At 37.1% G+C, this 13,620-nt stretch overlaps 5 protein-coding genes across 5 annotated transcripts; all 5 read left to right on the forward strand.

Annotated features, from left to right (window-relative positions):
• Positions 1-977: 977 nt before the first annotated feature.
• On the forward strand, positions 978-2,927 carry CBG07994 (the record flags this gene model as incomplete). Its single annotated transcript, XM_045241525.1, has 4 exons — positions 978-1,051; positions 1,096-1,757; positions 1,888-1,964; positions 2,850-2,927. 4 exons carry the CDS (start codon positions 978-980, stop codon positions 2,925-2,927), a joined length of 891 nt encoding a protein of 296 aa, XP_045093627.1.
• A 1,420-nt stretch (positions 2,928-4,347) lies between these two features.
• CBG07996 lies at positions 4,348-5,566 on the forward strand (the record flags this gene model as incomplete). The annotated part of the gene is made up of 2 exons (XM_045241526.1): positions 4,348-4,421; positions 5,509-5,566. 2 exons carry the CDS (start codon positions 4,348-4,350, stop codon positions 5,564-5,566), a joined length of 132 nt encoding a protein of 43 aa, XP_045093628.1.
• A 1,067-nt stretch (positions 5,567-6,633) lies between these two features.
• Positions 6,634-7,534, forward strand: CBG07997 (the record flags this gene model as incomplete). Its single annotated transcript, XM_002646073.2, has 2 exons — positions 6,634-6,749; positions 6,799-7,534. 2 exons carry the CDS (start codon positions 6,634-6,636, stop codon positions 7,532-7,534), a joined length of 852 nt encoding a protein of 283 aa, XP_002646119.2.
• Positions 7,535-8,273: 739 nt separating this feature from the next.
• On the forward strand, positions 8,274-9,451 carry CBG07998 (the record flags this gene model as incomplete). The annotated part of the gene is made up of 3 exons (XM_045241528.1): positions 8,274-8,347; positions 9,197-9,319; positions 9,376-9,451. 3 exons carry the CDS (start codon positions 8,274-8,276, stop codon positions 9,449-9,451), a joined length of 273 nt encoding a protein of 90 aa, XP_045093629.1.
• A 1,153-nt stretch (positions 9,452-10,604) lies between these two features.
• CBG07999 lies at positions 10,605-12,344 on the forward strand (the record flags this gene model as incomplete). The annotated part of the gene is made up of 3 exons (XM_045241529.1): positions 10,605-10,678; positions 10,724-11,479; positions 12,179-12,344. 3 exons carry the CDS (start codon positions 10,605-10,607, stop codon positions 12,342-12,344), a joined length of 996 nt encoding a protein of 331 aa, XP_045093630.1.
• Positions 12,345-13,620: the final 1,276 nt, after the last annotated feature.

Consider the following 13,620-nt stretch of genomic DNA (forward strand, 5'->3'; position numbering starts at 1 on the left):
CCACGTCAGAAGACACCTTTTTTCTTGATAAGTTGTCCTCTCTCTCTCTCTTTATGTCTTTCACTCGCTTTCCAATAATTGTTTTCTTCTCTGCAATCTGCTTTATATTTTCAGAACTGCAAAATGAAACTTTTCGAATATCCTTATTTGGTCCAGAGAGAGATTCTCCAAAACATCGATTATCAGAATCTATTTCTTCTTTCGTTTGTCTCGACGAAAATGAAGAAGTTGATCAAATTAACTCAAAGCAATAGATTCAACGTTCTATTAGAGGTTTTACGGTATTTAATTCGAACTAATTCCAAGTGTTTCTTTGGTGCCGATGAACTGTCAATTTTGAGCCAATTTATCTCGGTTCCTTTAAGAGATAAGGAAAAGTGATACTTTAATAAAAATGTAGTACAAAATGTAGTACCCCCCTACTCAGATCGGCCTCGTGAGGGGCATTTTTTCTTTCATGTCCTGCCCTTTAATGTTTTATTACACCTGATCAATAAAAAAATTAAAATTAAATGTAATTGATTAGATTTTCTATATTTTATTAGTTAATCATTTTGCTGTAACTTTTCTGGAAATGGAAATATTTTGGGTTAATGCGGTCTCCCTCTTGGAGCGCCCCCGGATGATCCTCAAAGCTGCGTTCCTTCTAACTCATATATCTTGACTCCCTGCAAAGATACAAAAATTTGGTCAACTATGAAGTTGTTCAAAATGAAATTTCCTACATTCACTAGTTAATCACTGTTTGTTTTTTTCTTACAGGAATTAAGGAAAATTAGCTGAAAGTTTCTCTCTTTCTCTGTGCTCTCTCGGGGAATCAGAACTCTCTTTTTTCCTTGTTTTTTAAGCTTCGTCAACTACAAGCCTCGCTTCCTTCTTTATTCATTTATTTATTTATATTTTCAACAAAGGACATATCTCTAACCTTCTGAAAATCTTTCAATTTTTTAACTTTCCTATCATTGAATTATTTTCAGATGCCCATTGCTCTCCTCAAGTTCCCAACTGACCTTCTTCGAGAAGTCTTCAAACTCTGCGATCCTTTCGAACTGTAAGTATTTCCATTGACTTCATACAAAACCAATATATTTTGAGATATTTGTCCAAATATTCCAAAAGAACCCAAAAATCGATTAAATCGGGCGGAACGAAGAATTGGAAGCTCCAATTCTGTGGTGGAAACATTATAGTTGCGTCTGTCGATGGATTGCATTACAACTTTGGTATAACTGAAAATCCAGACGACTATTTCAAAACACAAAATGCTGCGGGATACGGGAATTACATGAGTATCGAGTTTGGAAATCCTTTCTATGTGTTCTTCTACCTTATCGACACTTATCGAATTCGTGTCGTTGAATCTCTCGGGATTTACTTTGGCAGTTTTGATAAACTTTCGAACGCAGCAAGAGAATTGATCGGAAGAAACATTGAAATTGAACAAGTCCATATTGGCTCTAATCCAGAAGTCAAAAAAATTGACAAGTTAATGCCACTGACAAACAAGATGCATGTCAACCAGAATTTTGAATGTTTGAAAAAGTTTCCGCCAAAGTTCCGCCTGAAATTGGACAAGTTCCCAAAAAATATTCTTATCGCCTCGTCGTTTTTGTTCACTATTGACCAACTATTGGAGTGTACCTGTGTTCGAATTGAACTATGGGGATCTTTGTTGAGCAATCAGGACATGGATGTGTTCTTCCAAAAAAGGAAGAAGACAAGATCATTTCCGAATCTTCGCTGGCTTCAAATTTATAGTAAGAATATTGATGACAAATCTTAAATTCTCGAAATGATCCCTCCGATTGAGAATGATGGAAATCGAAGGACGAGAATATCGTAAGTTTTTCTTCAGTAATTGTAGAAATCTTTCATGAGTTTCTTCAGATTTGGTGCTTACCGTATCGATAACCCCGTTCAATGTGATTAAGGATAATGGAACAGTGGGATTGCTGAGAGTGGAGGTAAATTGCCCGCGGTATGTCCGGGGTATCAGGTTCCTGTGATAAAATAGAAGAAACTCAACAAGAAATGTAACAAAATCGGTTTATTATGAACAAGTTAGAAAGAAACAACAAATAAAAGCTTAGAAATCAAGCAAACTCACTTGAAATCCTTAAAAGAGTCTCTAGAACAACCACGAGCCAAATCCAAGCTCGCAATCGCGCGCCGAGCGGGATAGCGGAGTGTCGTTGCGTGGGTAGAGGGAACCTTTAGAAGGGGTTGGAGGGTAGATGCCCAAGGCAACTGGTAGCAAACTGGTCAACACTCAAATTCCTGGTGTAAGGTGACTATTTGGATTCACAAATATCAATTATCAGCTTCAATACTGGTATCACCGATAATTTGTCTATTCCTTTCTATCCTTCCTCCAACCTTTCGCTTTTTCTTGTTGTATATCTACAACTCATTTTTAGTATTGTACTCCCGAACTAATCGCCTCATTCTCACCTATCCCTTATATTTTTTCCACTAGTGTAATTGATGTTTGAATTGCTTATTTTCTCAGTCTATGACCCCTTTTGACCGTAATTAGTCTTAAAGAAGGGTGGAGTCATCCCAGAGGGACCCTTCCATGTCACTCCTACCTATTCTTCCAGACGCCTTACGGTACTGTGTGCAATTGTACGATCAATTATCTTTGTTTGTTTTGTACATCTTTTACCCCTTGTAGTGCACTTCTTGCTGCTCCCATTCATCACAAGAAAAGTTCAAATAAATATCTTTGAAATTACCTAAACCAAGTAACTTGTATTTTAAATCCTGAGTTCTTTACAGCTCTATTGATTTCTTTTAACTTCTCAGTATCTATTTTTACTCGTATCTACCTTTCTAATCACTTCTTCCAGATGCCCATTGCTATCCTCAACTTCCCAACTGACCTTCTTCGGGATGTCTTCAAACTCTGCGATCCGTTTCAATTGTAAGTATTTCCAGTGACTTCATACATAAGCATTAAATTTTAAGATATGCACTTTCCAAGTGTTCCAAAAGAACCCAAAAATCGATTAAATCGGGCGGAACGAAGAATTGGAAGCTCCAATTCTGTGGTGGAAACATTATAGTTGCGTCTGTCGATGGATTGCATTACAACTTTGGTATAACTGAAAATCCAGACGACTATTTCAAAACACAAAATGCTGCGGGATACGGGAATTACATGAGTATCGAGTTTGGAAATCCTTTCTATGTGTTCTTCTACCTTATCGACACTTATCGAATTCGTGTCGTTGAATCTCTCGGGATTTACTTTGGCAGTTTTGATAAACTTTCGAACGCAGCAAGAGAATTGATCGGAAGAAACATTGAAATTGAACAAGTCCATATTGAAGATACTTCAGAAGTCAAAGACGTGGAGAAGTTAATGCCACTGCTCAATAATATGAATATCACACAGAAGTTCGTATGTTTGAAACAGTTTCCATCAAAATTCCGCCATCAGCTGGACAAATTCCCAACAAGGATTCTTATACACTACTCATTTTGGTTCAACATTAGTCAACTATTGGAGTGTACCTGTGTTCGCATTGAACTACAAGCGTCCATTTTGACCAACCAGGACATAGATGCATTTTTCCAAAAATGGAAAAAGCCAGGATCATTTCCGAACCTTCGTTGGCTTCAAATCGTGAGCAAGAAGATTGATGGCAAATCTCCGATTCTAGGAATGATTCCGCCAATTCTGCATGTTAGTCGTCCCAGGTCAGCAGTATCGTAAGTTCCTCATAAGTTTGTGTTGAAATATTTCAAAAACGTCTTCAGATGGCATGCAGACCGTGTCACCGACTACGTTCGATTTACCAAGGATAATGGAAGAGTAGGATTTCTGAATGTGCAGTTAGGAACCTGGTCAACGCTCAAATTCGCACCGATCATTTAAATCTAAAGAATGTCTCTTTCCTTAATTTTTCTCCCACCTCTTTGGTAATCCCTCATTCTCACCTATCCCTTATATTTTTTCCACTAGTGTAATTGATGTTTGAATTGCCTATTTTCTCAATCTATGACCCCTTTTGACTGTAATTAGTCTTAAAAAAGGGCGGAGTCTTCCCAGAAGGATCCTCCCTTGTCACTCCTACCTGTCACTCCTATTCTCCAGACGCCTCACAACACTATGTCCCCTTCCTTTTTATTGTTATTTACGATCCTTTAGTGTCTATTTGTTTTGCACATCTTGCTGCTCCCATTTATCACATGAAAAGTTCAAATAAATATCTTTAAAAAGACCTAGACCAAGTAACTTGTGTTCTGTTCCGAGTTTTTTACAGCTCCATTGATACTCTTCAACTTCAACAGACCTATTTTCACTCTTATCTATTTTTCCAATATGTCATACTTTTCTTCCAGATGCCGATTGCTCTCCTCAAGTTTCCAATAGATCTTCTTCGAGATATTTTCAAACTCTGCGATCCGTTTGAATTGTAAGTATTTCCATTCACTTTATACAAAAATATTACATTTCAAGATATAAATTATCCAAATGATCCAAAAGCACCCAAAGAACGATAATGTTGGGCGGAAGGAAGAATTGGAAGATCCGCTACTTCGATTCGAACCAGGTGGTCATATACGTAGATTCCTTGATATACAGCTTCGAGAAAGCTGATAAACCAGAAGAATTTTTTATAACACAACATATTGCGAGAAACAATAGTTACATGTTTACAAGGAATTATATCCAACCAAGAGACGATTTTAAACAGGTCATGTTCAAAGTCATGAGTATCCAGTGTCCGGATGTAGATGTCGAATTGTTCGGCAATCTACTTGTGTCTTTTGGAATTCGCATAGTTGACAAGCTGAAAATCGACTTTTCCTGTTTTGAGAATTTTTCCAAAATAGCCAAATTATTGATTGGAATGAACATCGAAATCAAAGAATTCTGCGTTGAAGAAGCAGAAACTCGTTTAGTAATAGACGCTGTCAATTATATGTCATTGATCAACAAGATGAATATCACCCTGAAATTTGAATGTCAGCAAAGGTTTCTTCGAAGGTACAACTATCAGTTGGACACGTATCCAAACAGGATTACTATCAACTGGTCGTTTTGGTTCAATATTGAACAACTATTGAATAATAGCTCGGCTCGGATTAAATTGTGGGAGTCCAAGTTGAGCAATCAACACATCAATATGTTCTTCGAGAAATGGAAGAAGGCAGGATCATTCCCCAATCTTCGCTATCTTCTAATTGATAGCATTAAGATAGATAACAAATCTTCGATTCTCGAAATGGTTCCTCCGATTCAGAAAAAAAGGCCAAGGATAGAAATAATGTAAGTTGAAATCAATCCTTCAAACGTAATTGTAAATTTTCAGGGTTGGTAGAAATCCTATCGAAAGTATTGTCGACGCCGTTCAAGTGACCAAAGACGATGGAACAAAAGGGTATCTGAGAGTGAAGCTAGGGACCAACCCAATGCTCGAATTTTTAGTGTAAGATACTTTGATCCTTTAGTGGGATTTCTCTAATAAACATTTCACTTTTGAAACTCAAAATTTGCAGTGCCAATCCAGCGGACACCGTGGTACATCATTACTATATAAGAGTTCGACGATACTGAATCATCTGATTGCCATCGAATGACCGACTTCCGGCTCCATGTATCCACTTTTTTTTGGAATTTAAAATTTTAATATTTTATCAAACCTATTCACTTGTCTGTATGCTTTTCTACACCTTTTCAGCAAACTATATTAACAATAAATATTCAAATTCATCCATTTCAAATTTCCTTTGTATCCCATCAAGAGTATCTTATAAACCTCTTTTCATTCCTTTGAACTTCACACCTTCTCTTATTTCTCTTATCCATCTTTCCACTATCTAGCAGTGATAGGAGGGATTTCCGTTTCCGTTTTCCGCCCGGTTTTTAGAAATTTTTTTCCGTTTCCGTTTCCGTTTTCGTAAAAGTAAAATTATATTTCCGTTTCCGTTTTCCGGAAAAACCGTCATTTTTTTACAGCGGAAACGGAAAAAATTTAAAAAACAACGAACACATTAAACTGAAACCGGCTTGAAAAAAAGCATGGAGAGCAGAGATGAGCGGAAGAGATTTACGGAAATTTACGGAAGACGTTTTATCTTCGAAATGAAAAATGCTACCAAAAAGCTGTCAACAGACAAAATGTAGATCTCAATGAGAGCTATCGATTGGTATTAAAACTGTTTCGAAATTTTGTTGGATTATTCAAATAGAGTCTTTCTTCCGTCTTCCGTGTGCCAGACGGAAGACGGAACACGGAAGAAACGCCATATCTCAACTCTCCATCACTATTATGAGATAACTTTTATACCAATAAATAACTCTCATTGAGATCAACATTTTGTCCGTTCACAACTTTTTGGTAGCATTTTTCATTTTGAAAATAAACCGTCTTCCGTAAATTTCCGTAAATCTCTTCCGCTCATCTCTGATGGAGAGTCATGCAAATATGGTCTTTAAACGTTAAAAACTGTATATTTTTACGTTTGAAGGGGAAAAAATCCTGAAAAATAGACGAAAATAAAAATTTCCGTTTTAGTTTTCCGTTTTCCGCCCGATTTTTGAAGATTTTTTTCCCGTTTCCGTTTCCGCGGAAAAATAATTTCTGTTTCCGTTTCCGTTTCCGTTTTCCGTATTTTGGAAAAATGCGTTTCCTCCCATCACTGCTATCTAGTAGCCTCTTCCAAATGCCCATTGCTCTCCTCAAGTTCCCAATCGATCTTCTTCGAGATGTCTTCAAGCTTTGCGATCCATTTCAATTGTAAGTATAATATTTCCAGTGACTTCCTACAAAGCCACTATATATTAAGGTATTGCTTATCCAAATGCTCTAAACGGACCCAAAGATCGATAAAGTTGAGTGGTACAAGGAATTGGAAAATCTTCTCCGGTTCGAACAGGGCTGTTATACACGTGGATGATTGGAGATACAGTTTTCAAAAAGCTGAAAAGCCAGAAGCCCATTTTCAACAAGACAATTTCTACAAATCCAGGAGTATTCAGTGCCCGGATGGAGATGTCGATTTGTTCTTCATCTTACTCGACACCTTTGGAATTCGCCTCGTTGGCATGTTGAGTATCGACCTTTGCAATTTTGAGAGTGTTTCGAAAAAAGCCAAAATTTTGATCGAAAGGGACATCGAAATTGAAGAATTCTGTATTGGAAATACTCGAGGAGCAAAAGACGCGGTCCACATTATGCCACTGGTTAACAGATTGAATATTACCGAGGAGTTTGAATGTTGGCCAAGGTTTCTGTGTAGGTTCCACTATCAGTTAGACAAGTACCCAAAGAAGATTTTTATCAACTGGTCCTACTGGTTTGATATCAATCAATTATTGAATAGTACCTGTGTTCGAATGATACTGGACAAGTCCATTCTGAGCAATCAAGATATAGATGTTTTCCTTCGAAAATGGAATAAGGCAGGAGAATTTCCCAATCTTCGGTGGCTTCAAATTGCGAGCAAGAAACTTGACAACCGGTCTCCGATTCTCGGAATGATTCCACCAATTCAAACTTTCAATTCTCCAACGATATTGTAAGTTGTAACCAACCCTTCATACGTACTCGTACATTTTCAGCATTCGTGGAACTAGTGACGAGTTCGTCGAAAACGCCGTTCGCGTCACTAAAGAGGATGGAACAGTAGGATGGCTGAAAGTGGAGTTAGGACGTTGGCCAGAGCTCAAATTCCTAGTGTAAGCTGTTTAGATTCTTTTCACAGATGAACTAAAAGGGTTTCAGGAGCAATCCAAGCACTTGAATCCATGGAAAGTCAAAAACCCCACTTGCTGCTCAATTATCATATTGGAATCACCCATATTCTTCTCTTCATTCCTCTGCATCAATTGTATCGCTATTTTCAATCTTTCATATATTGTTTTCCCTATTTTACCTAATGCCCCCCTTATAAGGTGACCCATCTAACATCACACCCTGTCTAACCTACCATATATGATGCCATTACCACTTAAACCAGTCCCTAATGACCTTGAATGTCCCTCCTATACCCTCTGTCTTTGCTCTCGATTGGTTTTCCCCAGAGCCAGATAGCACTGGATTAGTCAGAGGAGAGGTGTGGTTTGTGTGCCTCTCTCTCTCTTTTTGTATAAGGCTCGCTCTTTGTTTTTTCACCAGCCAATAAATGTTCAAATTTACCAAATCAAAATTCTTTGGTGTTTCATTCAAAGTATGCTTCAAAGATTTCGCATATGATAAAAAGACTCTATTGATTTCTTTGAACTTCATTTTATGTTAACTCCCTAGAATAACCATTTCCAGATGCCAATTTCTCTCTTAAAATTCCCAACCGACCTTCTTCGAGATGTGCTCAAGCAGTGTAATCCCTTTGAGCTGTAAGTTCTGAATCTTAGTCACTATTAAAATATAACTCTATTTACAGGTATTGCTTGTCAAAATGCTCAAAGAGAGTTTGCAACTCTGTCAAGTTGGGAGGCGAAATGAACTGGAAGATTACCTACTGTAGTCGGGAAGATATAATGATATGTGGAGATGGTTTGACTTACGTTTTCAAGCCCACTGAAAACCCAGAAGATTATTTTAAAACAATTCAACGTACCAACAAATATATGAATATGAAGATACCGATGGAAAGTGTTGTCGACATGTTCTTCTATCTACTAGACACTTTTGCGATTCGTATTGTTGAATGGCTGGTCATTCACTTTAGCGATTTCGAATATTTTTCGAAAGTAGCAACAGTTTTGATGAAGAGGAACATGGAAATTGAGAGATTACTGATTCGATATATGCGAGACGTGGAAGATATTGCCAACTTTATGCCACTAATCTGTCAGATGAGAATAACCAAGGAATTTAAGTGCGTCCTAAAGTTCCCACCAGATTTTCACTACCAGCTTGTTAAGTACCCAAGTTATATTCATATAACCTACGCATTCGGGTTCAATATCAGTCAACTATTAGGATGTACATGTGCTCAGATCGAATTGCGAAATTCAATGTTGAGCAATCAAGATTTGAATGTGTTCTTCCAAAAATGGAAGAAGTCAGGAGCGTTCCCGAACTTGCAATGGCTAGAAATTGAAAGCAAAAACATTGATAATCGATCTACAATTTTGGACATGGTTCCTCCAATAACGAACAGAGAGAATCCACGGAAACAGATTTCCGTTGTGTGGGTTTTTCCCATACAGCCGTTAATAATTCAGTAAAACAATTTTCAGGTTTGGTGAGGAAATAGAAGATGAAGTTATGATTTACGACGCAGTCAGAATCTGTAAGGAAGACGGTAAGAAGGCGTGGTTGAAAGTGGTGTTAGGAGACGTTCCAAAACTGAGATTTTTAATGTAAGATATTTTGATTTTTGGAGAGAGAGAGAGATGAACTGGCTCCAATTTTGCAGGTGCAAGCCAGGTAATACGTGGGTAGAAGAAATAGATTTGAGTGATTATGAGGAGGAGTCCGAAGATGAAGTGTAGGACGATGAAGGATCTGATAATGAAGAATCCGATGATGAAGGAGGTGATGATAGAAATTGAACTGTTCTGCTTTAGATTTATTTTTCAATTGTCCAGTTTTTTTTTACTTGTTGTTGTTGGCGGTATTCTTTTGATTTGAAAATGTATCATGCATTGTAATACGAAAATTTTCATATAAATGTTCCCCAATTTCTTTATCTAATCGACCCACCCGTCTATTCCACCTAAATTGGTCCTATTACCACCTATACTCCAATGACCTTGAATGTCACTCCTATCCTCCTGTCATTGCTCTCGTCTATTGGTTTCCCCAGTGCCAGATAGCCCTGGATTAGCAGAGGAGGGGAAAGGTCCTCTCACTGTTCCCCATCCCAATAATCTCTATCTCGACGTGTCATTATGATCTTGGGGGTCCTCCTTGCCATCTGCACTGTCCTAGCTACACGGTCTAGACATCCTCATCCCCTTTTTCTGTTTGCGTGCTGCACAAACTTTTTTGTTTTATTGATTTTTGCAGTATCTATTAAATAAACCTTGACTACCGAATTACCGTATTTTATTTACCATTAATTTTCACTATAACAGAGTCTGCTCCGACCGCTCAGCCTGTACTTCCCTCTTTGACCTATAATATCTCAGCTCCTAAAAGAGCTATCAAAATATTAAAAACTACAAATATAAGATTATGATACACATTTTATTAGTTGACTGATTTTTGATATCTTTTATAGGAACCGAGATAATTGAGCTCAAAGTCCTAGGGTTCGATGAGCTGCGCGATAGCAAATGCTGCCTCCTCTCAGCCGGCACCTCTCACTTTGACCTCAAATATCTCGATTCATATAAAAGCTATCGAAATTTTGTTAATTACAAAAATGTCACTGAAACTATCAGAAACATTTTATCAGTAAACAAAATTTTGATAGTTCTAATAGGAATCGAGGTAATTGAGCTCAAAATGATAGGCATCGAAGAGCATCTCGGTAGCTCAGCCGGCACCTCTCATTTTGACCACAAATATCTCGATTCATATAAAAGCTATCAAAATGTGGTAAACTACAAAAATGTTGGTTACATTATCACAAATATTTTATTAGTTAACAAATTTTTGATAGCTTTCATAGGAATTGAGATAGAGGAGCCAGATTTTCAGATGCCAATTAATCTCTTCAAACTCCCATCAGTCGTCTTCCGGGAAATTTTCCAAGAGTGGACTCCTTTAGAATTGTAAGTTCCAAAATTTCCTTAAATCCAAAACATCTATATTTTTAGCTACTCCCTTGCAAAATGCTCTAAAAGGCTTCTGAGTCTTGTAAAATCCATAAAAACCGAAAACTGGAGAATAATTAGTATAGAACCAGAATCCATAACCTTGAGTTGTGGGGTTTATGGAGATTACACTTTCCAAATAAGTGAAAATCCAGATGTTCCTAGACTCCTAGAGGTTCATCCCAGAATTCGAATGCTAAGGCATCCAGAAGAAGGTGTTTCAGATCTGCTAGCTGATTGTTCAGAGCTATTTGGGATTACTGTAATTGATAAATTGGATGCCAAGAACTTTATATTTTTCGATCACTTTTTGAAACTTTCCAAACTGATAGTAGATCGAAAGCTAGAAGTTAAGCGTTTATTCTTTGAAGATCTAAATTTCTATATTAGAAATGTGGCTGGTGTGATCCCCTTTCTAAATGTTATGAAAATCACTGAAAACTTATTTTATTCGCATTATTTGGAAAATGGGTTCCAACCGAATTTTGCTAGATTTCCCAAGACTATCTTCATCAAAGGATCGTCTTGGTTCAATATAGAACAACTTCTGGACTGCACTTCTATTCGGATTAAACTAGAAGATTCTATGCTAACCAATGAGGATATGGATAGATTATTGAGAAAATGGAAGAGGAATGAAATGCCAAATCTACAATGGATTAAAGTTTGTAGCCAAAAGATTCACCCCAGAGATACTCCGATTCTAGACATGCGACTTCCAATTGAGGTGCAGTTTAATCCGACGGGTCATTCTGTAATGTAAGTTTACCTAGTTTCCGTTTTAGAGCTCCAAAGAAATAGGTCAACGCTTGGATTTTGATTGACCTATACTCAACAAGCTACAGTAGTAGTTTATACTTTATCGATTGTCCTTAAATTTTGAGAATATACTGAAAAAATATAGAGCTTCATTTTTGTAATTGTCAACTTTTTATGAAAATGCTTCCAAAAAGAGATACGCTACGTGGAAGGAGACACAGCTTCTTTTTTTTTGGGCGCCACCTCCGTCTTCCCTTCGGCGGCACCGACTAGGAAAGCTCCCTTCCACGTGGCATATCTCTTCAGAACTTGATTTTTCAAAGAAGTTGTCAATTACATAAATAAAGCTCTAGTCTTGTTTAGTATATTCTGAAATTTTCAAACAAATTGATTGAGATTAAAGTACTTTAATGCTGCTCCTTCGCTAGGGTAGGCGTGCCTCCAGGTATGCCCTCTTCCACGTAGTGCATCTCCACAGGACTTAATTTTACAAAAAAGTAGTCAGTTACAAAAATGAAGCTCTTGATTTGTTTAGTATATTTTGCACTTTTCAGAGCAATCGAAAAATTATGACCTACTTTTGTAAAACGCTGAATATTAATCACTGAAAAGTAGGTGATTTTGCCGTTAAAGTCATAAAGAACGCTTGAAAAGTTTCGAAAGCTGCTAATTTCATTCTTATAAGGTTTGATCTTCCAGATTCGATGACAATTCAAGAGTTTGGCTCTCTGGAGGAATCGAAATCACAGCGGACGATGGGACCATTGGATATCTGAAATGTTCGGGACATGAGCTGGAATTCATTGTGCCGAAGCCTTCGAAAAAATTTGCCTGTCCAGTTTTAATACGGAAAAGAAATTCTTAAATTATTGTATTTATTTCTGTCGCTTAAAATTTTTTTTTTGATCTACTCTTTGATCTCCATGGCGCTGATTGATTCCCCCTCTTCACTTCTATTCTTTCTTTGTTGTATCGTTATTGATTTTTCCATTTTCCCTCTTTTCTCCTTTTTCGAGGTTTTTTGAACTTTCTATTTTGAAAATGGTAAACATTTTATTTTTTTTTAACTTTTCTGAATGATTTTAGCCCTACAAGGTAGCGGATTTTGATGATACCGAGGTATTGGGGTCCAAAAATTGAGTATCTAGATTCAATTTTTACACACCTACCGTAAACGGCCACCCCTACTCTTTGAGCTTGATTATCTCAATATATATAAGAGATATCAAAGGAGAGTTAACTAATAACATGTTGGTAATATTATGAAAAATATTTTATCAGTTGACACATTTTTGATAGCTCTTATAGAAATTGAGATAATTGAGCTCAAAGTGCAAGTGTAGGTCTTCTGTTGCATTGTTTACGGTTTTCCCCCACTGAAGCTTGAAAAGCTCCGAAACCACCACACACTTGTTAGTTACTGCTAGCAAACGTCGCCGGTGTAGTGTAGGGGATGTGTTGCCGGGTCTCTGCGCGCAAGGTCGGGAGACCTCTAGTGTTTTTTCACTTTTTATATATTTTTTGGTAAAAACGAAAAAGTTTGAAATTAGAAACCTATGCAAGAATTGTCATGGGATTCTAGGATTGCAAAGTTCAAAAAAGTTTGATCTACAATTCTAGGCGTCATTTTTCACCATAATGTCTTCACTAAAATCAATAGCATTATTTTTCGATTAGTACTGTATTAGGATCGACAAAGCCTCTGGGAAGGTCATTAACCTTTAACAGTACCCCTGGACGTTGTTCTACACATTGAAAAGGGTCGTTCACTTCATTGTCTTCACGTTATATGACAATATATGATGATGTGAAAAGAAAATCCGGGGTATATAAAAGGCTCCAAACCAATTTAGAACTCAACAAACAGATGGCGATTTTTAATTGATTTTTCGATCGTTTTTTGTCTATATAGCTTCTTTTTTTTCATATTCTCTCCGTTTTTGTCTAGCTACACAATCTTAATAACTACAAAAACCCTATCTTTCTTCTGGATACCGTAAACCTTGTTATTTTTTCCGGAATCCATGGCTCCTTGCGCTTCAAAAATCGAGCTGAAACTCGCGAATGAAGATTTATGGCAGAAATTCCCGCAACCAATGGAAATGATGATATTAATGAAGACAGGAAGGAAACTATTTCCA

Source organism: Caenorhabditis briggsae (genome assembly GCF_000004555.2).
Source record: "Caenorhabditis briggsae complete genome, chrI, whole genome shotgun sequence".
Lineage (NCBI taxonomy): Eukaryota > Metazoa > Nematoda > Chromadorea > Rhabditida > Rhabditidae > Caenorhabditis > Caenorhabditis briggsae.